This window comes from Saccoglossus kowalevskii, chromosome 22 (assembly GCF_978046115.1).
Source record: "Saccoglossus kowalevskii chromosome 22, keSacKowa6.1, whole genome shotgun sequence".
NCBI classification, from domain to species: Eukaryota; Metazoa; Hemichordata; class Enteropneusta; family Harrimaniidae; genus Saccoglossus; species Saccoglossus kowalevskii.
In genome coordinates, this window is record NC_140662.1 from 28,410,411 (window position 1) to 28,433,521 (window position 23,111).

Below are 23,111 nucleotides of genomic sequence, written 5' to 3' on the forward strand. Positions count from 1 at the left end.
CATACGCTATGGGCAATAAATTGTACTCTATATGCTATGGGCAATAAATTGTACTCTATATGCTATGGGCAATAAATTGTACTCTATATGCTATGGGCAATAAATTGTACTCCATATGCTATGGGCAATAAATTGTACTCTATATGCTATGGGCAATAAATTGTACTCCATACACAATGGGCAATAAATTGTACTCTATATGCTATGGGCAATAAATTGTACTCTATATGCTATGGGCAATAAATTGTACTCTATATGCTATGGGCAATAAATTGTACTCTATATGCTATGGCCAATAAATTGTACTCTATATGCTATGGGCAATAAATTGTACTCCATACACAATGGGCAATAAATTGTACTCTATATGCTATGGGCAATAAATTGTACTCTATATGCTATGGGCAATAAATTGTACTCTATATGCTATGGCCAATAAATTGTACTCCATATGCTATGGGCAATAAATTGTACTCTATATGCTATGGGCAATAAATTGTACTCTATATGCTATGGCCAATAAATTGTACTCTATATGCTATGGGCAATAAATTGTACTCTATATGCTATGGGCAATAAATTGTACTCTATATGCTATGGCCAATAAATTGTACTCTATATGCTATGGGCAATAAATTGTACTCCATACGCTATGGGCAATAAATTGTACTCCATATGCTATGGGCAATAAATTGTACTCTATATGCTATGGGCAATAAATTGTACTCTATATGCTATGGGCAATAAATTGTACTCTATACGCTATGGGCAATAAATTGTACTCTATATGCTATGGGCAATAAATTGTACTCTATATGCTATGGGCAATAAATTGTACTCTATATGCTATGGGCAATAAATTGTACTCTATATGCTATGGGCAATAAATTGTACTCCATACGCTATGGGCAATAAATTGTACTCTATATGCTATGGGCAATAAATTGTACTCTATATGCTATGGGCAATAAATTGTACTCTATATGCTATGGGCAATAAATTGTACTCTATATGCTATGGGCAATAAATTGTACTCTATATGCTATGGGCAATAAATTGTACTCCATACACAATGGGCAATAAATTGTACTCTATATGCTATGGGCAATAAATTGTACTCTATATGCTATGGCCAATAAATTGTACTCCATACACAATGGGCAATAAATTGTACTCTATATGCTATGGGCAATAAATTGTACTCTATATGCTATGGCCAATAAATTGTACTCTATACGCTATGGGCAATAAATTGTACTCTATATGCTATGGCCAATAAATTGTACTCCATACGCTATGGGCAATAAATTGTACTCCATATGCTATGGCCAATAAATTGTACTCTATATGCTATGGGCAATAAATTGTACTCTATATGCTATGGGCAATAAATTGTACTCCATACACAATGGGTAATAAATTGTACTCTATATGCTATGGGCAATAAATTGTACTCTATATGCTATGGGCAATAAATTGTATTCTATATGCTATGGGCAATAAATTGTACTCTATATGCTATGGGCAATAAATTGTACTCTATATGCTATGGGCAATAAATTGTACTCCATACACAATGGGCAATAAATTGTACTCTATATGCTATGGGCAATAAATTGTACTCTATATGCTATGGGCAATAAATTGTACTCTATATGCTATGGCCAATAAATTGTACTCCATACGCTATGGGCAATAAATTGTACTCTATATGCTATGGGCAATAAATTGTACTCTATATGCTATGGGCAATAAATTGTACTCTATATGCTATGGGCAATAAATTGTACTCCATATGCTATGGGCAATAAATTGTACTCTATATGCTATGGGCAATAAATTGTACTCCATACACAATGGGCAATAAATTGTACTCTATATGCTATGGGCAATAAATTGTACTCCATATGCTATGGGCAATAAATTGTACTCTATATGCTATGGGCAATAAATTGTACTCTATATGCTATGGGCAATAAATTGTACTCTATATGCTATGGCCAATAAATTGTACTCTATATGCTATGGGCAATAAATTGTACTCCATACACAATGGGCAATAAATTGTACTCTATATGCTATGGGCAATAAATTGTACTCTATATGCTATGGGCAATAAATTGTACTCTATATGCTATGGGCAATAAATTGTACTCCATATGCTATGGGCAATAAATTGTACTCTATATGCTATGGGCAATAAATTGTACTCCATACGCTATGGGCAATAAATTGTACTCTATATGCTATGGGCAATAAATTGTACTCCATATGCTATGGGCAATAAATTGTACTCTATATGCTATGGGCAATAAATTGTACTCTATATGCTATGGGCAATAAATTGTACTCTATATGCTATGGGCAATAAATTGTACTCCATACACAATGGGCAATAAATTGTACTCTATATGCTATGGGCAATAAATTGTACTCTATATGCTATGGCCAATAAATTGTACTCCATACACAATGGGCAATAAATTGTACTCTATATGCTATGGCCAATAAATTGTACTCTATATGCTATGGCCAATAAATTGTACTCTATACGCTATGGGCAATAAATTGTATTCTATATGCTATGGCCAATAAATTGTACTCCATACGCTATGGGCAATAAATTGTACTCCATATGCTATGGCCAATAAATTGTACTCTATATGCTATGGGCAATAAATTGTACTCTATATGCTATGGGCAATAAATTGTACTCCATACACAATGGGTAATAAATTGTACTCTATATGCTATGGGCAATAAATTGTACTCTATATGCTATGGGCAATAAATTGTACTCTATATGCTATGGCCAATAAATTGTACTCCATACGCTATGGGCAATAAATTGTACTCTATATGCTATGGCCAATAAATTGTACTCTATATGCTATGGGCAATAAATTGTACTCTATATGCTATGGCCAATAAATTGTACTCTATATGCTATGGCCAATAAATTGTACTCTATATGCTATGGCCAATAAATTGTACTCTATATGCTATGGGCAATAAATTGTACTCTATATGCTATGGGCAATAAATTGTACTCCATACACAATGGGCAATAAATTGTACTCTATATGCTATGGCCAATAAATTGTACTCTATATGCTATGGCCAATAAATTGTACTCTATATGCTATGGCCAATAAATTGTACTCCATACACAATGGGCAATAAATTGTACTCTATATGCTATGGGCAATAAATTGTACTCTATATGCTATGGCCAATAAATTGTACTCTATATGCTATGGCCAATAAATTGTACTCTGTACGCTATGGGCAATAAATTGTACTCTATATGCTATGGCCAATAAATTGTACTCCATACGCTATGGGCAATAAATTGTACTCCATATGCTATGGCCAATAAATTGTACTCTATATGCTATGGGCAATAAATTGTACTCTATATGCTATGGGCAATAAATTGTACTCTATATGCTATGGGCAATAAATTGTACTCTATATGCTATGGCCAATAAATTGTACTCTATATGCTATGGCCAATAAATTGTACTCCATACGCTATGGGCAATAAATTGTACTCTATATGCTATGGCCAATAAATTGTACTCTATATGCTATGGGCAATAAATTGTACTCTATATGCTATGGGCAATAAATTGTACTCCATACGCTATGGGCAATAAATTGTACTCTATATGCTATGGGCAATAAATTGTACTCTATATGCTATGGGCAATAAATTGTACTCTATATGCTATGGGCAATAAATTGTACTCCATATGCTATGGGCAATAAATTGTACTCTATATGCTATGGGCAATAAATTGTACTCCATACACAATGGGCAATAAATTGTACTCTATATGCTATGGGCAATAAATTGTACTCCATATGCTATGGGCAATAAATTGTACTCTATATGCTATGGGCAATAAATTGTACTCTATATGCTATGGGCAATAAATTGTACTCTATATGCTATGGCCAATAAATTGTACTCTATATGCTATGGGCAATAAATTGTACTCCATACACAATGGGCAATAAATTGTACTCTATATGCTATGGGCAATAAATTGTACTCTATATGCTATGGCCAATAAATTGTACTCCATACACAATGGGCAATAAATTGTACTCTATATGCTATGGGCAATAAATTGTACTCTATATGCTATGGCCAATAAATTGTACTCTATATGCTATGGGCAATAAATTGTACTCTATATGCTATGGGCAATAAATTGTACTCTATATGCTATGGGCAATAAATTGTACTCTATATGCTATGGGCAATAAATTGTACTCTATATGCTATGGGCAATAAATTGTACTCTATATGCTATGGGCAATAAATTGTACTCTATATGCTATGGGCAATAAATTGTACTCCATACACAATGGGCAATAAATTGTACTCCATACACAATGGGCAATAAATTGTACTCTATATGCTATGGGCAATAAATTGTACTCTATATGCTATGGGCAATAAATTGTACTCCATATGCTATGGGCAATAAATTGTACTCTATATGCTATGGGCAATAAATTGTACTCTATATGCTATGGGCAATAAATTGTACTCTATATGCTATGGCCAATAAATTGTACTCTATATGCTATGGCCAATAAATTGTACTCCATACGCTATGGGCAATAAATTGTACTCTATATGCTATGGCCAATAAATTGTACTCTATATGCTATGGCCAATAAATTGTACTCTATATGCTATGGGCAATAAATTGTACTCCATACGCTATGGGCAATAAATTGTACTCTATATGCTATGGGCAATAAATTGTACTCTATATGCTATGGGCAATAAATTGTACTCTATATGCTATGGGCAATAAATTGTACTCCATATGCTATGGGCAATAAATTGTACTCTATATGCTATGGGCAATAAATTGTACTCCATACACAATGGGCAATAAATTGTACTCTATATGCTATGGGCAATAAATTGTACTCCATATGCTATGGGCAATAAATTGTACTCTATATGCTATGGGCAATAAATTGTACTCTATATGCTATGGGCAATAAATTGTACTCTATATGCTATGGCCAATAAATTGTACTCTATATGCTATGGGCAATAAATTGTACTCCATACACAATGGGCAATAAATTGTACTCTATATGCTATGGGCAATAAATTGTACTCTATATGCTATGGCCAATAAATTGTACTCCATACACAATGGGCAATAAATTGTACTCTATATGCTATGGGCAATAAATTGTACTCTATATGCTATGGCCAATAAATTGTACTCTATATGCTATGGCCAATAAATTGTACTCTATATGCTATGGGCAATAAATTGTACTCTATATGCTATGGCCAATAAATTGTACTCCATACGCTATGGGCAATAAATTGTACTCTATATGCTATGGCCAATAAATTGTACTCTATACGCTATGGGCAATAAATTGTATTCTATATGCTATGGCCAATAAATTGTACTCCATACGCTATGGGCAATAAATTGTACTCCATATGCTATGGCCAATAAATTGTACTCCATATGCTATGGGCAATAAATTGTACTCCATATGCTATGGGCAATAAATTGTACTCTATATGCTATGGGCAATAAATTGTACTCTATATGCTATGGGCAATAAATTGTACTCTATATGCTATGGCCAATAAATTGTACTCTATATGCTATGGGCAATAAATTGTACTCCATACACAATGGGCAATAAATTGTACTCTATATGCTATGGGCAATAAATTGTACTCTATATGCTATGGGCAATAAATTGTACTCTATATGCTATGGGCAATAAATTGTACTCCATATGCTATGGGCAATAAATTGTACTCTATATGCTATGGGCAATAAATTGTACTCTATATGCTATGGCCAATAAATTGTACTCTATATGCTATGGGCAATAAATTGTACTCTATATGCTATGGGCAATAAATTGTACTCTATATGCTATGGCCAATAAATTGTACTCTATATGCTATGGGCAATAAATTGTACTCCATACGCTATGGGCAATAAATTGTACTCCATATGCTATGGGCAATAAATTGTACTCTATATGCTATGGGCAATAAATTGTACTCTATATGCTATGGGCAATAAATTGTACTCTATACGCTATGGGCAATAAATTGTACTCTATATGCTATGGGCAATAAATTGTACTCTATATGCTATGGGCAATAAATTGTACTCTATATGCTATGGGCAATAAATTGTACTCTATATGCTATGGGCAATAAATTGTACTCCATACGCTATGGGCAATAAATTGTACTCTATATGCTATGGGCAATAAATTGTACTCTATATGCTATGGGCAATAAATTGTACTCTATATGCTATGGGCAATAAATTGTACTCTATATGCTATGGGCAATAAATTGTACTCTATATGCTATGGGCAATAAATTGTACTCCATACACAATGGGCAATAAATTGTACTCTATATGCTATGGGCAATAAATTGTACTCTATATGCTATGGCCAATAAATTGTACTCCATACACAATGGGCAATAAATTGTACTCTATATGCTATGGGCAATAAATTGTACTCTATATGCTATGGCCAATAAATTGTACTCTATACGCTATGGGCAATAAATTGTACTCTATATGCTATGGCCAATAAATTGTACTCCATACGCTATGGGCAATAAATTGTACTCCATATGCTATGGCCAATAAATTGTACTCTATATGCTATGGGCAATAAATTGTACTCTATATGCTATGGGCAATAAATTGTACTCCATACACAATGGGTAATAAATTGTACTCTATATGCTATGGGCAATAAATTGTACTCTATATGCTATGGGCAATAAATTGTATTCTATATGCTATGGGCAATAAATTGTACTCTATATGCTATGGGCAATAAATTGTACTCTATATGCTATGGGCAATAAATTGTACTCTATATGCTATGGGCAATAAATTGTACTCCATACACAATGGGCAATAAATTGTACTCTATATGCTATGGGCAATAAATTGTACTCTATATGCTATGGCCAATAAATTGTACTCCATACGCTATGGGCAATAAATTGTACTCTATATGCTATGGGCAATAAATTGTACTCTATATGCTATGGGCAATAAATTGTACTCTATATGCTATGGGCAATAAATTGTACTCCATATGCTATGGGCAATAAATTGTACTCCATATGCTATGGGCAATAAATTGTACTCCATACGCTATGGGCAATAAATTGTACTCTATATGCTATGGGCAATAAATTGTACTCCATATGCTATGGGCAATAAATTGTACTCTATATGCTATGGGCAATAAATTGTACTCCATACACAATGGGCAATAAATTGTACTCTATATGCTATGGGCAATAAATTGTACTCTATATGCTATGGGCAATAAATTGTACTCTATATGCTATGGGCAATAAATTGTACTCCATATGCTATGGGCAATAAATTGTACTCTATATGCTATGGGCAATAAATTGTACTCCATACGCTATGGGCAATAAATTGTACTCTATATGCTATGGGCAATAAATTGTACTCCATATGCTATGGGCAATAAATTGTACTCTATATGCTATGGGCAATAAATTGTACTCTATATGCTATGGGCAATAAATTGTACTCTATATGCTATGGGCAATAAATTGTACTCCATACACAATGGGCAATAAATTGTACTCTATATGCTATGGGCAATAAATTGTACTCTATACGCTATGGGCAATAAATTGTATTCTATATGCTATGGCCAATAAATTGTACTCCATACGCTATGGGCAATAAATTGTACTCTATACGCTATGGGCAATAAATTGTATTCTATATGCTATGGCCAATAAATTGTACTCCATACGCTATGGGCAATAAATTGTACTCCATATGCTATGGCCAATAAATTGGACTCTATATGCTATGGGCAATAAATTGTACTCTATATGCTATGGGCAATAAATTGTACTCCATACACAATGGGTAATAAATTGTACTCTATATGCTATGGGCAATAAATTGTACTCTATATGCTATGGGCAATAAATTGTACTCTATATGCTATGGCCAATAAATTGTACTCCATACGCTATGGGCAATAAATTGTACTCTATATGCTATGGCCAATAAATTGTACTCTATATGCTATGGGCAATAAATTGTACTCTATATGCTATGGCCAATAAATTGTACTCTATATGCTATGGCCAATAAATTGTACTCTATATGCTATGGCCAATAAATTGTACTCTATATGCTATGGGCAATAAATTGTACTCTATATGCTATGGGCAATAAATTGTACTCCATACACAATGGGCAATAAATTGTACTCTATATGCTATGGCCAATAAATTGTACTCTATATGCTATGGCCAATAAATTGTACTCTATATGCTATGGCCAATAAATTGTACTCCATACACAATGGGCAATAAATTGTACTCTATATGCTATGGGCAATAAATTGTACTCTATATGCTATGGCCAATAAATTGTACTCTATATGCTATGGCCAATAAATTGTACTCTATACGCTATGGGCAATAAATTGTACTCTATATGCTATGGCCAATAAATTGTACTCCATACGCTATGGGCAATAAATTGTACTCCATATGCTATGGCCAATAAATTGTACTCTATATGCTATGGGCAATAAATTGTACTCTATATGCTATGGGCAATAAATTGTACTCTATATGCTATGGGCAATAAATTGTACTCTATATGCTATGGCCAATAAATTGTACTCTATATGCTATGGCCAATAAATTGTACTCCATACGCTATGGGCAATAAATTGTACTCTATATGCTATGGCCAATAAATTGTACTCTATATGCTATGGCCAATAAATTGTACTCTATATGCTATGGGCAATAAATTGTACTCCATACGCTATGGGCAATAAATTGTACTCTATATGCTATGGGCAATAAATTGTACTCTATATGCTATGGGCAATAAATTGTACTCTATATGCTATGGGCAATAAATTGTACTCCATATGCTATGGGCAATAAATTGTACTCTATATGCTATGGGCAATAAATTGTACTCCATACACAATGGGCAATAAATTGTACTCTATATGCTATGGGCAATAAATTGTACTCCATATGCTATGGGCAATAAATTGTACTCTATATGCTATGGGCAATAAATTGTACTCTATATGCTATGGGCAATAAATTGTACTCTATATGCTATGGCCAATAAATTGTACTCTATATGCTATGGGCAATAAATTGTACTCCATACACAATGGGCAATAAATTGTACTCTATATGCTATGGGCAATAAATTGTACTCTATATGCTATGGCCAATAAATTGTACTCCATACACAATGGGCAATAAATTGTACTCTATATGCTATGGGCAATAAATTGTACTCTATATGCTATGGCCAATAAATTGTACTCTATATGCTATGGCCAATAAATTGTACTCTATATGCTATGGGCAATAAATTGTACTCTATATGCTATGGCCAATAAATTGTACTCCATACGCTATGGGCAATAAATTGTACTCCATATGCTATGGCCAATAAATTGTACTCTATATGCTATGGGCAATAAATTGTACTCTATATGCTATGGGCAATAAATTGTACTCCATACACAATGGGTAATAAATTGTACTCTATATGCTATGGGCAATAAATTGTACTCTATATGCTATGGGCAATAAATTGTACTCTATATGCTATGGGCAATAAATTGTACTCTATATGCTATGGGCAATAAATTGTACTCCATACACAATGGGCAATAAATTGTACTCCATACACAATGGGCAATAAATTGTACTCTATATGCTATGGGGAATAAATTGTACTCTATATGCTATGGGCAATAAATTGTACTCCATATGCTATGGGCAATAAATTGTACTCTATATGCTATGGGCAATAAATTGTACTCTATATGCTATGGGCAATAAATTGTACTCTATATGCTATGGCCAATAAATTGTACTCTATATGCTATGGCCAATAAATTGTACTCTATATGCTATGGCCAATAAATTGTACTCCATACGCTATGGGCAATAAATTGTACTCTATATGCTATGGCCAATAAATTGTACTCTATATGCTATGGCCAATAAATTGTACTCTATATGCTATGGGCAATAAATTGTACTCCATACGCTATGGGCAATAAATTGTACTCTATATGCTATGGGCAATAAATTGTACTCTATATGCTATGGGCAATAAATTGTACTCTATATGCTATGGGCAATAAATTGTACTCCATATGCTATGGGCAATAAATTGTACTCTATATGCTATGGGCAATAAATTGTACTCCATACACAATGGGCAATAAATTGTACTCTATATGCTATGGGCAATAAATTGTACTCCATATGCTATGGGCAATAAATTGTACTCTATATGCTATGGGCAATAAATTGTACTCTATATGCTATGGGCAATAAATTGTACTCTATATGCTATGGCCAATAAATTGTACTCTATATGCTATGGGCAATAAATTGTACTCCATACACAATGGGCAATAAATTGTACTCTATATGCTATGGGCAATAAATTGTACTCTATATGCTATGGCCAATAAATTGTACTCCATACACAATGGGCAATAAATTGTACTCTATATGCTATGGGCAATAAATTGTACTCTATATGCTATGGCCAATAAATTGTACTCTATATGCTATGGCCAATAAATTGTACTCTATATGCTATGGGCAATAAATTGTACTCTATATGCTATGGCCAATAAATTGTACTCCATACGCTATGGGCAATAAATTGTACTCCATATGCTATGGCCAATAAATTGTACTCTATATGCTATGGGCAATAAATTGTACTCTATATGCTATGGGCAATAAATTGTACTCCATACACAATGGGTAATAAATTGTACTCTATATGCTATGGGCAATAAATTGTACTCTATATGCTATGGGCAATAAATTGTACTCTATATGCTATGGGCAATAAATTGTACTCTATATGCTATGGGCAATAAATTGTACTCCATACACAATGGGCAATAAATTGTACTCCATACACAATGGGCAATAAATTGTACTCTATATGCTATGGGCAATAAATTGTACTCTATATGCTATGGGCAATAAATTGTACTCCATATGCTATGGGCAATAAATTGTACTCTATATGCTATGGGCAATAAATTGTACTCTATATGCTATGGGCAATAAATTGTACTCTATATGCTATGGGCAATAAATTGTACTCTATATGCTATGGCCAATAAATTGTACTCTATATGCTATGGGCAATAAATTGTACTCTATATGCTATGGCCAATAAATTGTACTCCATACGCTATGGCCAATAAATTGTACTCTATATGCTATGGGCAATAAATTGTACTCTATATGCTATGGCCAATAAATTGTACTCTATATGCTATGGCCAATAAATTGTACTCTATATGCTATGGCCAATAAATTGTACTCTATATGCTATGGCCAATAAATTGTACTCTATATGCTATGGCCAATAAATTGTACTCTATATGCTATGGGCAATAAATTGTACTCCATACACAATGGGCAATAAATTGTACTCTATATGCTATGGCCAATAAATTGTACTCTATATGCTATGGCCAATAAATTGTACTCCATACACAATGGGCAATAAATTGTACTCTATATGCTATGGGCAATAAATTGTTCTCTATATGCTATGGCCAATAAATTGTACTCTATATGCTATGGCCAATAAATTGTACTCTATACGCTATGGGCAATAAATTGTACTCTATATGCTATGGCCAATAAATTGTACTCCATACGCTATGGCCAATAAATTGTACTCCATACGCTATGGGCAATAAATTGTACTCCATATGCTATGGCCAATAAATTGTACTCTATATGCTATGGGCAATAAATTGTACTCTATATGCTATGGGCAATAAATTGTACTCTATATGCTATGGGCAATAAATTGTACTCTATATGCTATGGCCAATAAATTGTACTCTATATGCTATGGCCAATAAATTGTACTCCATACGCTATGGGCAATAAATTGTACTCTATATGCTATGGGCAATAAATTGTACTCTATATGCTATGGCCAATAAATTGTACTCTATATGCTATGGGCAATAAATTGTACTCCATACGCTATGGGCAATAAATTGTACTCTATATGCTATGGGCAATAAATTGTACTCTATATGCTATGGGCAATAAATTGTACTCTATATGCTATGGGCAATAAATTGTACTCTATATGCTATGGGCAATAAATTGTACTCCATATGCTATGGGCAATAAATTGTACTCTATATGCTATGGGCAATAAATTGTACTCCATACACAATGGGCAATAAATTGTACTCTATATGCTATGGGCAATAAATTGTACTCCATATGCTATGGGCAATAAATTGTACTCTATGTGCTATGGGCAATAAATTGTACTCTATATGCTATGGGCAATAAATTGTACTCTATATGCTATGGCCAATAAATTGTACTCTATATGCTATGGGCAATAAATTGTACTCCATACACAATGGGCAATAAATTGTACTCTATATGCTATGGGCAATAAATTGTACTCTATATGCTATGGGCAATAAATTGTACTCTATATGCTATGGCCAATAAATTGTACTCCATACGCTATGGGCAATAAATTGTACTCTATATGCTATGGGCAATAAATTGTACTCTATATGCTATGGGCAATAAATTGTACTCTATATGCTATGGGCAATAAATTGTACTCTATATGCTATGGGCAATAAATTGTACTCTATATGCTATGGCCAATAAATTGTACTCTATATGCTATGGGCAATAAATTGTACTCTATATGCTATGGGCAATAAATTGTACTCTATATGCTATGGGCAATAAATTGTACTCCATACGCTATGGGCAATAAATTGTACTCCATATGCTATGGGCAATAAATTGTACTCTATATGCTATGGGCAATAAATTGTACTCTATATGCTATGGGCAATAAATTGTACTCTATACGCTATGGGCAATAAATTGTACTCTATATGCTATGGGCAATAAATTGTACTCTATATGCTATGGGCAATAAATTGTACTCTATATGCTATGGGCAATAAATTGTACTCTATATGCTATGGGCAATAAATTGTACTCCATACGCTATGGGCAATAAATTGTACTCTATATGCTATGGGCAATAAATTGTACTCTATATGCTATGGGCAATAAATTGTACTCTATATGCTATGGGCAATAAATTGTACTCTATATGCTATGGGCAATAAATTGTACTCTATATGCTATGGGCAATAAATTGTACTCCATACACAATGGGCAATAAATTGTACTCTATATGCTATGGGCAATAAATTGTACTCTATATGCTATGGCCAATAAATTGTACTCCATACACAATGGGCAATAAATTGTACTCTATATGCTATGGGCAATAAATTGTACTCTATATGCTATGGCCAATAAATTGTACTCTATACGCTATGGGCAATAAATTGTACTCTATATGCTATGGCCAATAAATTGTACTCCATACGCTATGGGCAATAACTTGTACTCCATATGCTATGGCCAATAAATTGTACTCCATATGCTATGGCCAATAAATTGTACTCTATATGCTATGGGCAATAAATTGTACTCTATATGCTATGGGCAATAAATTGTACTCCATACACAATGGGTAATAAATTGTACTCTATATGCTATGGGCAGTAAATTGTACTCTATATGCTATGGGCAATAAATTGTACTCTATATGCTATGGGCAATAAATTGTACTCTATATGCTATGGGCAATAAATTGTACTCTATATGCTATGGGCAATAAATTGTACTCCATACACAATGGGCAATAAATTGTACTCTATATGCTATGGGCAATAAATTGTACTCTATATGCTATGGGCAATAAATTGTACTCCATATGCTATGGGCAATAAATTGTACTCTATATGCTATGGGCAATAAATTGTACTCTATATGCTATGGGCAATAAATTGTACTCTATATGCTATGGGCAATAAATTGTACTCTATATGCTATGGCCAATAAATTGTACTCTATATGCTATGGGCAATAAATTGTACTCTATATGCTATGGCCAATAAATTGTACTCCATACGCTATGGCCAATAAAATGTACTCTATATGCTATGGGCAATAAATTGTACTCTATATGCTATGGCCAATAAATTGTACTCTATATGCTATGGCCAATAAATTGTACTCTATATGCTATGGCCAATAAATTGTACTCTATATGCTATGGCCAATAAATTGTACTCTATATGCTATGGCCAATAAATTGTACTCTATATGCTATGGGCAATAAATTGTACTCCATATGCTATGGGCAATAAATTGTACTCCATATGCTATGGGCAATAAATTGTACTCTATATGCTATGGGCAATAAATTGTACTCTATATGCTATGGGCAATAAATTGTACTCTACATTTGTATATGCTATGGGCAATAAATTGTACTCTATATGCTATGGGCAATAAATTGTACTCTATATGCTATGGGCAATAAATTGTACTCTATATGCTATGGGCAATAAATTGTACTCTATATGCTATGGGCAATAAATTGTACTCCATATGCTATGGGCAATAAATTGTACTCCATATGCTATGGGCAATAAATTGTACTCTATATGCTATGGGCAATAAATTGTACTCTATATGCTATGGGCAATAAATTGTACTCTATATGCTATGGGCAATAAATTGTACTCTATATGCTATGGGCAATAAATTGTACTCTATATGCTATGGGCAATAAATTGTACTCTATATGCTATGGGCAATAAATTGTACTCTATATGCTATGGCCAATAAATTGTACTCCATACGCTATGGGCAATAAATTGTACTCTACATTTGTATATGCTATGGGCAATAAATTGTACTCTATATGCTATGGGCAATAAATTGTACTCCATATGCTATGGGCAATAAATTGTACTCTATATGCTATGGGCAATAAATTGTACTCTATATGCTATGGGCAATAAATTGTACTCCATACGCTATGGGCAATAAATTGTACTCTATATGCTATGGGCAATAAATTGTACTCTATATGCTATGGGCAATAAATTGTACTCTATATGCTATGGGCAATAAATTGTACTCCATATGCTATGGGCAATAAATTGTACTCTATATGCTATGGGCATATAAATTGTACTCCATATGCTATGGGCAATAAATTGTACTCTATATGCTATGGGCAATAAATTGTACTCCATACGCTATGGGCAATAAATTGTACTCCATATGCTATGGGCAATAAATTGTACTCTATATGCTATGGGCAATAAATTGTACTCCATATGCTATGGGCAATAAATTGTACTCTATATGCTATGGGCAATAAATTGTACTCTATATGCTATGGGCAATAAATTGTACTCTATATGCTATGGGCAATAAATTGTACTCTATATGCTATGGGCAATAAATTGTACTCTATATGCTATGGGCAATAAATTGTACTCCATATGCTATGGGCAATAAATTGTACTCCATATGCTATGGGCAATAAATTGTACTGTATTGTTGCTAGTAACCTATAATGAAATGCTATAGGCACTAATCAATATAAAGATGGAAATTTCATGGTGGATAATGAAATCATTGTATACATCATAACATGCATCTTTTTGTGTTGCAGGTGTCGTTTTAGTCAGATGTTAAAACCAGTCTTTGGTGATGCAGCTGAAGTTCTCAGAAAAGAATTCCCACAGCCCGGTGAAGTCTTGTTTGCTGAGTTGGATTGTGATACTAATGGTAATCATATTTACATTTACTCTATGTGTCTGTCTTAACTATGAACTTACATTAATTCATTATCGTGAAGCCCCGATCTCATTGCAGTACTTAATGGTTACCACAGGAAAGCCATGGTTAAAAATGTGCCTATGTTGTAGTATCTTGCAGGGTTCATGCCGTAATTTTGCAGTATTTTACGGGGTATTTTCATCCTACCATATTAGGAAATGCGAATTCCAAATCTGGAGTGATTACATTACATTGACCAATCAATCAACTTTTAACACTCTTAGCACTGATATGCAAGACTGTCATTCTCGTTTAGGAATGTTTAGCCACAGTCAACACTGTAGGGCTGATGTCAATTAGGATTTTACCATGGTCAATATTGACCGACGGAGGCCATAGTAGTGGTGACGTTGTGATATTGACCGACGGAGGCCAAAGTAGAGGTGACGTTGTGAGGAAAACAATTGGCAGGCAAACAATTTGATTATTTGTATTATTTTTTTATATTACAAATGTGCACAAGAATGGTATATTAAGTATAATTATTTTCTGTTTGTTTTTCCTGCAGGTGAAATTGCTGCAAAATATCACATATCAAAATACCCTACCTTGAAGCTATTTCGTAATGGTCGTGTAGCTAAACGTGAATACAGGGGTCAAAGGTCACGTGATGCGTTTCAGACGTATATTAGAAATCAAGTAAAGGATCCTATCAACAGATTATCTGAGCTATCTGATATAACCACCAAAATTAATGTAAGTACTGTTAGTATTTCACTACAAAAAATTAATCTGTGGACAAATGTAAATTACACATACACACAAAGCGAACTCAAAACTGCGTTCATTTGCATAGCAGTGTGGGTCAAGTGCATTCTTTATATACTCAAAACTCTCTCACTGGCGTTACTAAACTCATCCATTTGCCATTATTTGACCTCATTACTGATTGCTGCATTGCCAGCAAAGTTTTTATACTCTTCCTAACACAAAGTCTTTCTTCGATTTTTTTTTGAATAGGATCTAGTTTGAAAATAAAATTCTTAAAATTTATGTTATTGTTTTGTTATTTCCAATGCTGAAAAGTGCAGAAAGCAAATGTAATTTTATCATGGTTTATGTTTTGATGACACCATATGTTAGTCAAAAAACGCAACAAACTTGATAAGGTTCCCTTTTTAAATTTACACAGCAAGAAAAACACCAGATAGGGTATTTTATTTGAAAGGTTATTTCTATCACAATTATACATGTACATTTATTACAAACTTAAGATTAACCCTTAAGACGCGATGTACAAGAATACTCGTAATAGCGCGTCTGAATCCCACAGCGAAGTACGAGAATAATCGTAAACGACCCTCTGAGAAATTGCGTTGCTTTGAATGACGTATATGTGGAGTACATCATCAATAAAGCCGAAAAACGTATGAAATAAACTTTGACCTGTGTATATGTGTGTGTTATTCTTGCCTCAACCAGGGATTCCCCGCCTAATATGCAAATTGCATGTACAAATTCCATAGCTCGACCGCTAACTTTGAATGTTTGACTAGCAACGCAATCAAAATGGCGACGCCAAATTTGCATTTCAATGACCCTGAAATACAAGCTGTATGGGACGAAATATTTGCAGATTCTGATTCTGAATACGAATTTGAAGGTTTTACTGCGGAAGAGATCGATTTTGGTGATATTCCGAATGATGATACCGAGTGGGAGATTCAAAATTCTGGAGTGGAAGTTGCCGACGATACTCGTCTTGGTTGGTCATCGAAAGCAAGTGGCGACGACATTTTGGTACCGCCGTTCACCGGTGTTCCGGGACTCAATGTTCAATTGCCGGAAAACGCAACCGCATTAGATTTTGTCAAGTTATTTCTTAAAGATGAGGACATTATCTGCATTGTTGAGCAGACAAATGCTTACGCAAATGGTCATCTTGCAGGCAACGATGAAAACTTGGAACCGCACTCCAGACTCCGGAAGTGGAAGAATGTAAACATAGACGAGATGAAGATTTTTCTTGCCATGACAATCGCTATGTCGATGCTCCATAAGAAGGATCTTGATGATTATTGGAGCCTAAATCCGATAATTTCGACGCCTTTTTATCGTAGCATGATGCCAAGGGATAGATTCGAGCTCATTTTAAAATTTCTGCACTTCAATGATAATGCTGCCTACGTCGTTCGTGGTGAAGCCGGATATGACCCTCTTTTCAAAATCCGACCTCTGTATGACACCATAACACGCCGTTTGTCGGAAGTTTATACGTGTGAGCAGTGTATCAGTCTTGATGAAGGAATGGTGCCATGGAGAGGGAATATTCACTTCAGGCAGTACATTCCAAGTAAACCAGATCGTTTTGGTTTGAAATCATACATGGTGTCAGAATCATCAAGTGGGTACACTTCTGTTTTTGATATATATATTGGAAAAAATGACACCCCTAACCCCGATACAATAGAAAGTGAAAATGAAGGCCATACTTTCAATGTAGTAATGGGGCTGATGAGAAAAGGTAGTTTGCTGAACAAGGGATACAAACTGTACACGGACAATTACTACACCAGTCCTACGCTTATTGACCATCTAAAAGCTGAAGATACAATGTTAGTTGGTACAGCTAGAATTAATAGAAAAGAAATGCCTGCAGCCCTGAAATTGCCATTGCGACAAGGTGAAGTCATTTATCGTCAGAGAAATGGAGTCTTGGCGATGAAATGGAAAGACAAGCGTGATGTCACTATGTTGTCATCAGTACACATGCCAATTTGGAAATTTGTTGGCCTATCCAGGGGATCCGAAGAGCCAATTGTGAAGCCTTTGTGTGTTGTTGATTACAACAAAAATATGGGAGGTGTGGATCTTTCAGACCAGATGATCAGATCGTACACAATGCATCGCCGACGTTCAAAGTGGTATATCAAGCTTTTTTTCCACATGATAGCTCTTCTTGTCACTAATGCCTACATCCTTCACAGGAAGTTCAGTGCCAAGAAGCTAACTCGCGCTAAATTTTGTTTATCCATTGTTCATGATCTTGTTTCTAGTGCAACCACTGCACCCATCCCAGCACCGAAAGGGCGAAGATCAGTTGGTCAGCCACTAAGACGATCCCTGCTTTCCCTGGTAGTAAAAAACAAAACCCAACTCGCCAGTGTGTAGTTCACAGAGCCTACTACAAAAAGCATCAAGATGGCAAGCGTCCACAAGAGAGTCGCGTGTGGTGCCGCAAGTGTGAAGTTGCCTTATGTACATACCCATGCTTTGAGATTTATCACAGCAGACGTCACTTTGATGCAGTTGATCCAACAGATTTCCATTTTGATACCTAATTCGTTACTCACTTAGTATTGTGTGCATCTGTGGTCTGAATTGTTAATGAATAATTTCTATTTGGAAATTTTGTCTTGACTTACCTGCAATTCTCTAATTTTCACTACTGCATGCTGAAGCTCATTAGCTTGTTTATTATATATACACATATTTGAAAACACAAGCAACTACTACAAATAAATTGATCTAGTTGCAATTGTAAATAAATAATTATCCGTGAATGCTTTTCACAGCTTTCGTAAACAAAATGGAGATTTTCCCCCTAAATTGCGATGTATTAAATGCTTGCAGCTCTTGCATTCAAATGTGTTTTTCATCAAACAGCTGTTGTTGGTGCTAATGGGTATGCTAATGATATGCAAATTTATTTATTACAATGCAATTTTTGTTATCAAAATATCACATTCTTCATATAATATATTTACAGTTCTGTTCAATATTTTATATATTTTACTTCCATGAGTTTTTTTTCGTGGACATTTACATAATTTCTGTCTTAATTTTTTTTTTACCAAAAACAATCATTATTACATCAAAATAAAGTCCCAAATTTGTGTAAATTACATCAATAAGGAGTGGCAACTGTTTGATGATCACAAACTGCAAATCCAAGTGTTGGTTATTTCATTCACTCTAACGACTTATTTAGGTAGTCTTTTTTATAAAATGTCATTCATTGGTGCTAAATGATATGCAAATGATATGCTAATTTGTGTATATATGGTCCGAATTTTTTTTTCTAAATGCATACTTTCAGAATATCAACAAATTCCTCAGATAAATGATAGCCATCTGACTTATAAATATTAAATAATAGAAGAATAATATTTTTATTTAAATTTTACTAAAACTGTTGTTTTTATACCCAAAATGTATACTACAAAATCTATAAGTGGTCATAACAATACAATATTATGAAAGATTGTTTTTTCTAGATATGTTTACATATCACATTATTGACTTTTGCAAGGCAAATAAAAAAGTTACGATTATTGAATCCACAGTGACTGTCTTATTTTTTTTGAAAAGAATGCAGTGGGGGGAACGTTATGGTCAGATAAATTGAAGCATGTTAAGGGTTAAGAAAGAATGACCACTAGTAGCAGATACCTGTAGTCATTTTAGTGGATTTCCAAAAGTTATGTTTTGATTATCTACTATATCAAAGGAAGTGAATGAACAAAATAAAATGTTGTGGGTAGAACAATATGCATAAAAATAAAATAAAACTGGCCTCATTTACATAAAAAAAAGTTGGATTTTTATCTCAAATGTGTGTAGGTAGGGTTATCAAAAATAAATTTTCCTTGGCCTTAACAATATTTTACATGATCATACTAATCTGTCCTGATGAATCACATCATGTAAACTGCAAAATCAGATTTTTAAAAAAATAGGACGTACTTGAAATTTGCCATCTGGTTTCTGATCAGTTCAAATAAATTCAACCGTGTAAACACCTATTTTGCTATCAGTCATCAGTCACACATTTAGCCATGGCAAAAGTGATGTAATTTTTTGTAGCCATTTCTAAATGTTAGTTGCCATGGTGGGTGGCTTAGGATTAGCAGTGCCCTAGTTACAATTTGTAACTATTATTAAATGTAAAAATATTTAATATACATTTGAATTATATAGTGATAAATTATTTTGTTGATTTATTTAGATTTAATTTATGTAGTAGCCACTATGCTTGAGAATCAGACACACACACTTGTATTGATTTATTTTTCATTATTGAATGATACATTCAGCAGGCCATATGGTATTAATTGTTCATATTGTTAAAGTATCTATTATTTACAGCATTGTTGCTTTTTCTATAGTATGGACATAAATCTGTAGACTTTGTTTAGAGTGTTTCTATATGTACGTCTTGTTTTAGTTCACCACATAACCATGTATGGCACTATTCAAGACAATGGGAGTCCAACCATGACGGTGTACATGGCATTTGCATTATGGTGTTTCGAGTTAAAAAAGAAAATATCTTGATAAATTAAATATTACTTTTGAAAATTTAAAATAATACCAGTATTAAAGAATGATCAAACAGTGCTAAGAAATTCAATGAAACTTCTAAAGTCTACTGTTGTCTAGATGTCACCCACCTCTACCTAAATGTCTTGTTGATGCCCTTTGAAATTGTAAATAGCTGTATGTATATATGGAGATTTTCTGGCTTACAAGTTGGTTCACTCTAGAAATCTGAAATCTGGATTTATGTTAATAATATGGTAGGGCTTTTGTCATTGTGCAAAATCTCTTGATGTGATGGAATACTATCACCATAGAAACCAATGAATATTGACAATTTCTGCGATCAATTGTTACCCTGGAGTTATTTTCCATTTTCTATGCACATTCTGTATCCATATTAATAAAAGTATGAATTTTAAATAGATTTTAATTCTGTGTTTTGTCAGTACTTTGCTTTGACAGACATGATTGATTCATCCCTGGTTGACATGATTTTGTTCAGAGGTCTATCCCTTCTGACCGGCAGCCATTTTCATTCACCAGAATATGATTTACTATTTTTCAGTCTCTGCCCAATTTTGTTTAATTTTTGTACAAAACTAGATATAATGGTATGCATCAATCGCCTTTGAATTTTGATAAAATTTAATATACAATATCAAAGAAAACAGATCACCACTATATCAGACACCTTTTGCTTATTGCTAGTGGCTGCTTGTATGACAATTGCTTGTTGAAGCTCCAGGTAGCCAACCTTTCCGCTGGTACGAATAAAATAGTTCTTTTCATGTGCTGTCTGTGTGACAATGGATCTATCTCTTTTTTTTTTTCTGCAAAATTTTCTTTTAACCTTCGAGCACAAGTTCAACTTCAGACACCATCCACACATCGTCGTACACCACGGCCTCGCCTCGGCCTTTTTACGGCAAGCCTACACATTTCATTGAGTCTCGAAGCGGAAATAAACTCTGGCGGCGAGAATGCATCCACACAATAGTTCTATTTATAGTCAGCTCTTTTCAATATTTATTGTTGGAAAACTTTAAAAAAAATGTATCAAAAACTAGAGGCAGTGTAAAATTTTGTTGGTTCCATTTTCATGACTATTGAAGGCACATGACATCTTGGGAACAATTTATCTCGTTGCTTAAATTACCGGTATTTGGTCAATGCCACATCAACACACAAGAATGTGATATTCAACATGTTGGTTTGCTATGCATATTTACCATGGCTTTCTATGTTCTCATGAAAGCAAATGTGGTTGTTGTGGTTATATACTTGCTCAGTTTATGCTGCTGCTGTTCTTGTTAGAGGTTATAAACAGCAAGCAAGGATATAGTAGTTAGTACTGTACAAATCCTTTCTGGGGGAAATTACCAGTAGCATATTTGGCAAGAGATTATAACCGAGCACAAGTGTTGATGACATCACATATTCTATTCAAACGCCATGCCAGAATAAATGCACAAGTTCCTCACAGGGAGTTTTCTTGCAAAATGAGCAATATATTAATATTTTTGGCAATAATAATTTGTATTAGTACCAAGTTTCCCTGTTTTGATGAGTTCATCATACACCCTAGTCACTATGAACACTGCTCACAATTGTGTGATCTTGATTTAGTAAGATATTTTCATTTATATAACCCGTTTTTTGTTTTATAAATGTAAGCTGTTTTGTTTTGTTTTCCAGGAAAAGAAAAGAAATGTTATTGCTTTTTTCAACTCTGAAACTTCAGCTGATTATGTGACATTCAAAAAAGTTGCCAGCTCACTTCGAGATGATTGTGTTTTCTATGCTGGTATTGGGTAAGTCTATCTCGTGTATACTTGTTATTTTAAAGGATTTTATACTTATTTATGATATCAATTATCATGTCATTGAGAATAGTCTATAAACATATTATATCAAATTTACATCAAGAGGTTTCTTGATTGAATGATTCAAGGAGAATATTTTGTGAATGTGGTTTTTGACAAAATTACCCAAGTTTGAAAGGAAG

General features: G+C 33.9%; 1 protein-coding gene across 1 annotated transcript in view; it reads left to right on the forward strand.

Annotated features, from left to right (window-relative positions):
• LOC100366713 (endoplasmic reticulum resident protein 44-like) overlaps nt 1-23,111 on the forward strand; it is a 43,851-nt gene that overhangs the window by 13,950 nt on the left and 6,790 nt on the right. The window contains exons 3-5 of the mRNA XM_002736433.4: nt 15,678-15,793; nt 16,353-16,540; nt 22,802-22,917. Of these exons, the coding sequence (XP_002736479.2) occupies nt 15,678-15,793; nt 16,353-16,540; nt 22,802-22,917 (420 nt within the window). The remainder of the gene's footprint in view (nt 1-15,677; nt 15,794-16,352; nt 16,541-22,801; nt 22,918-23,111) is intronic.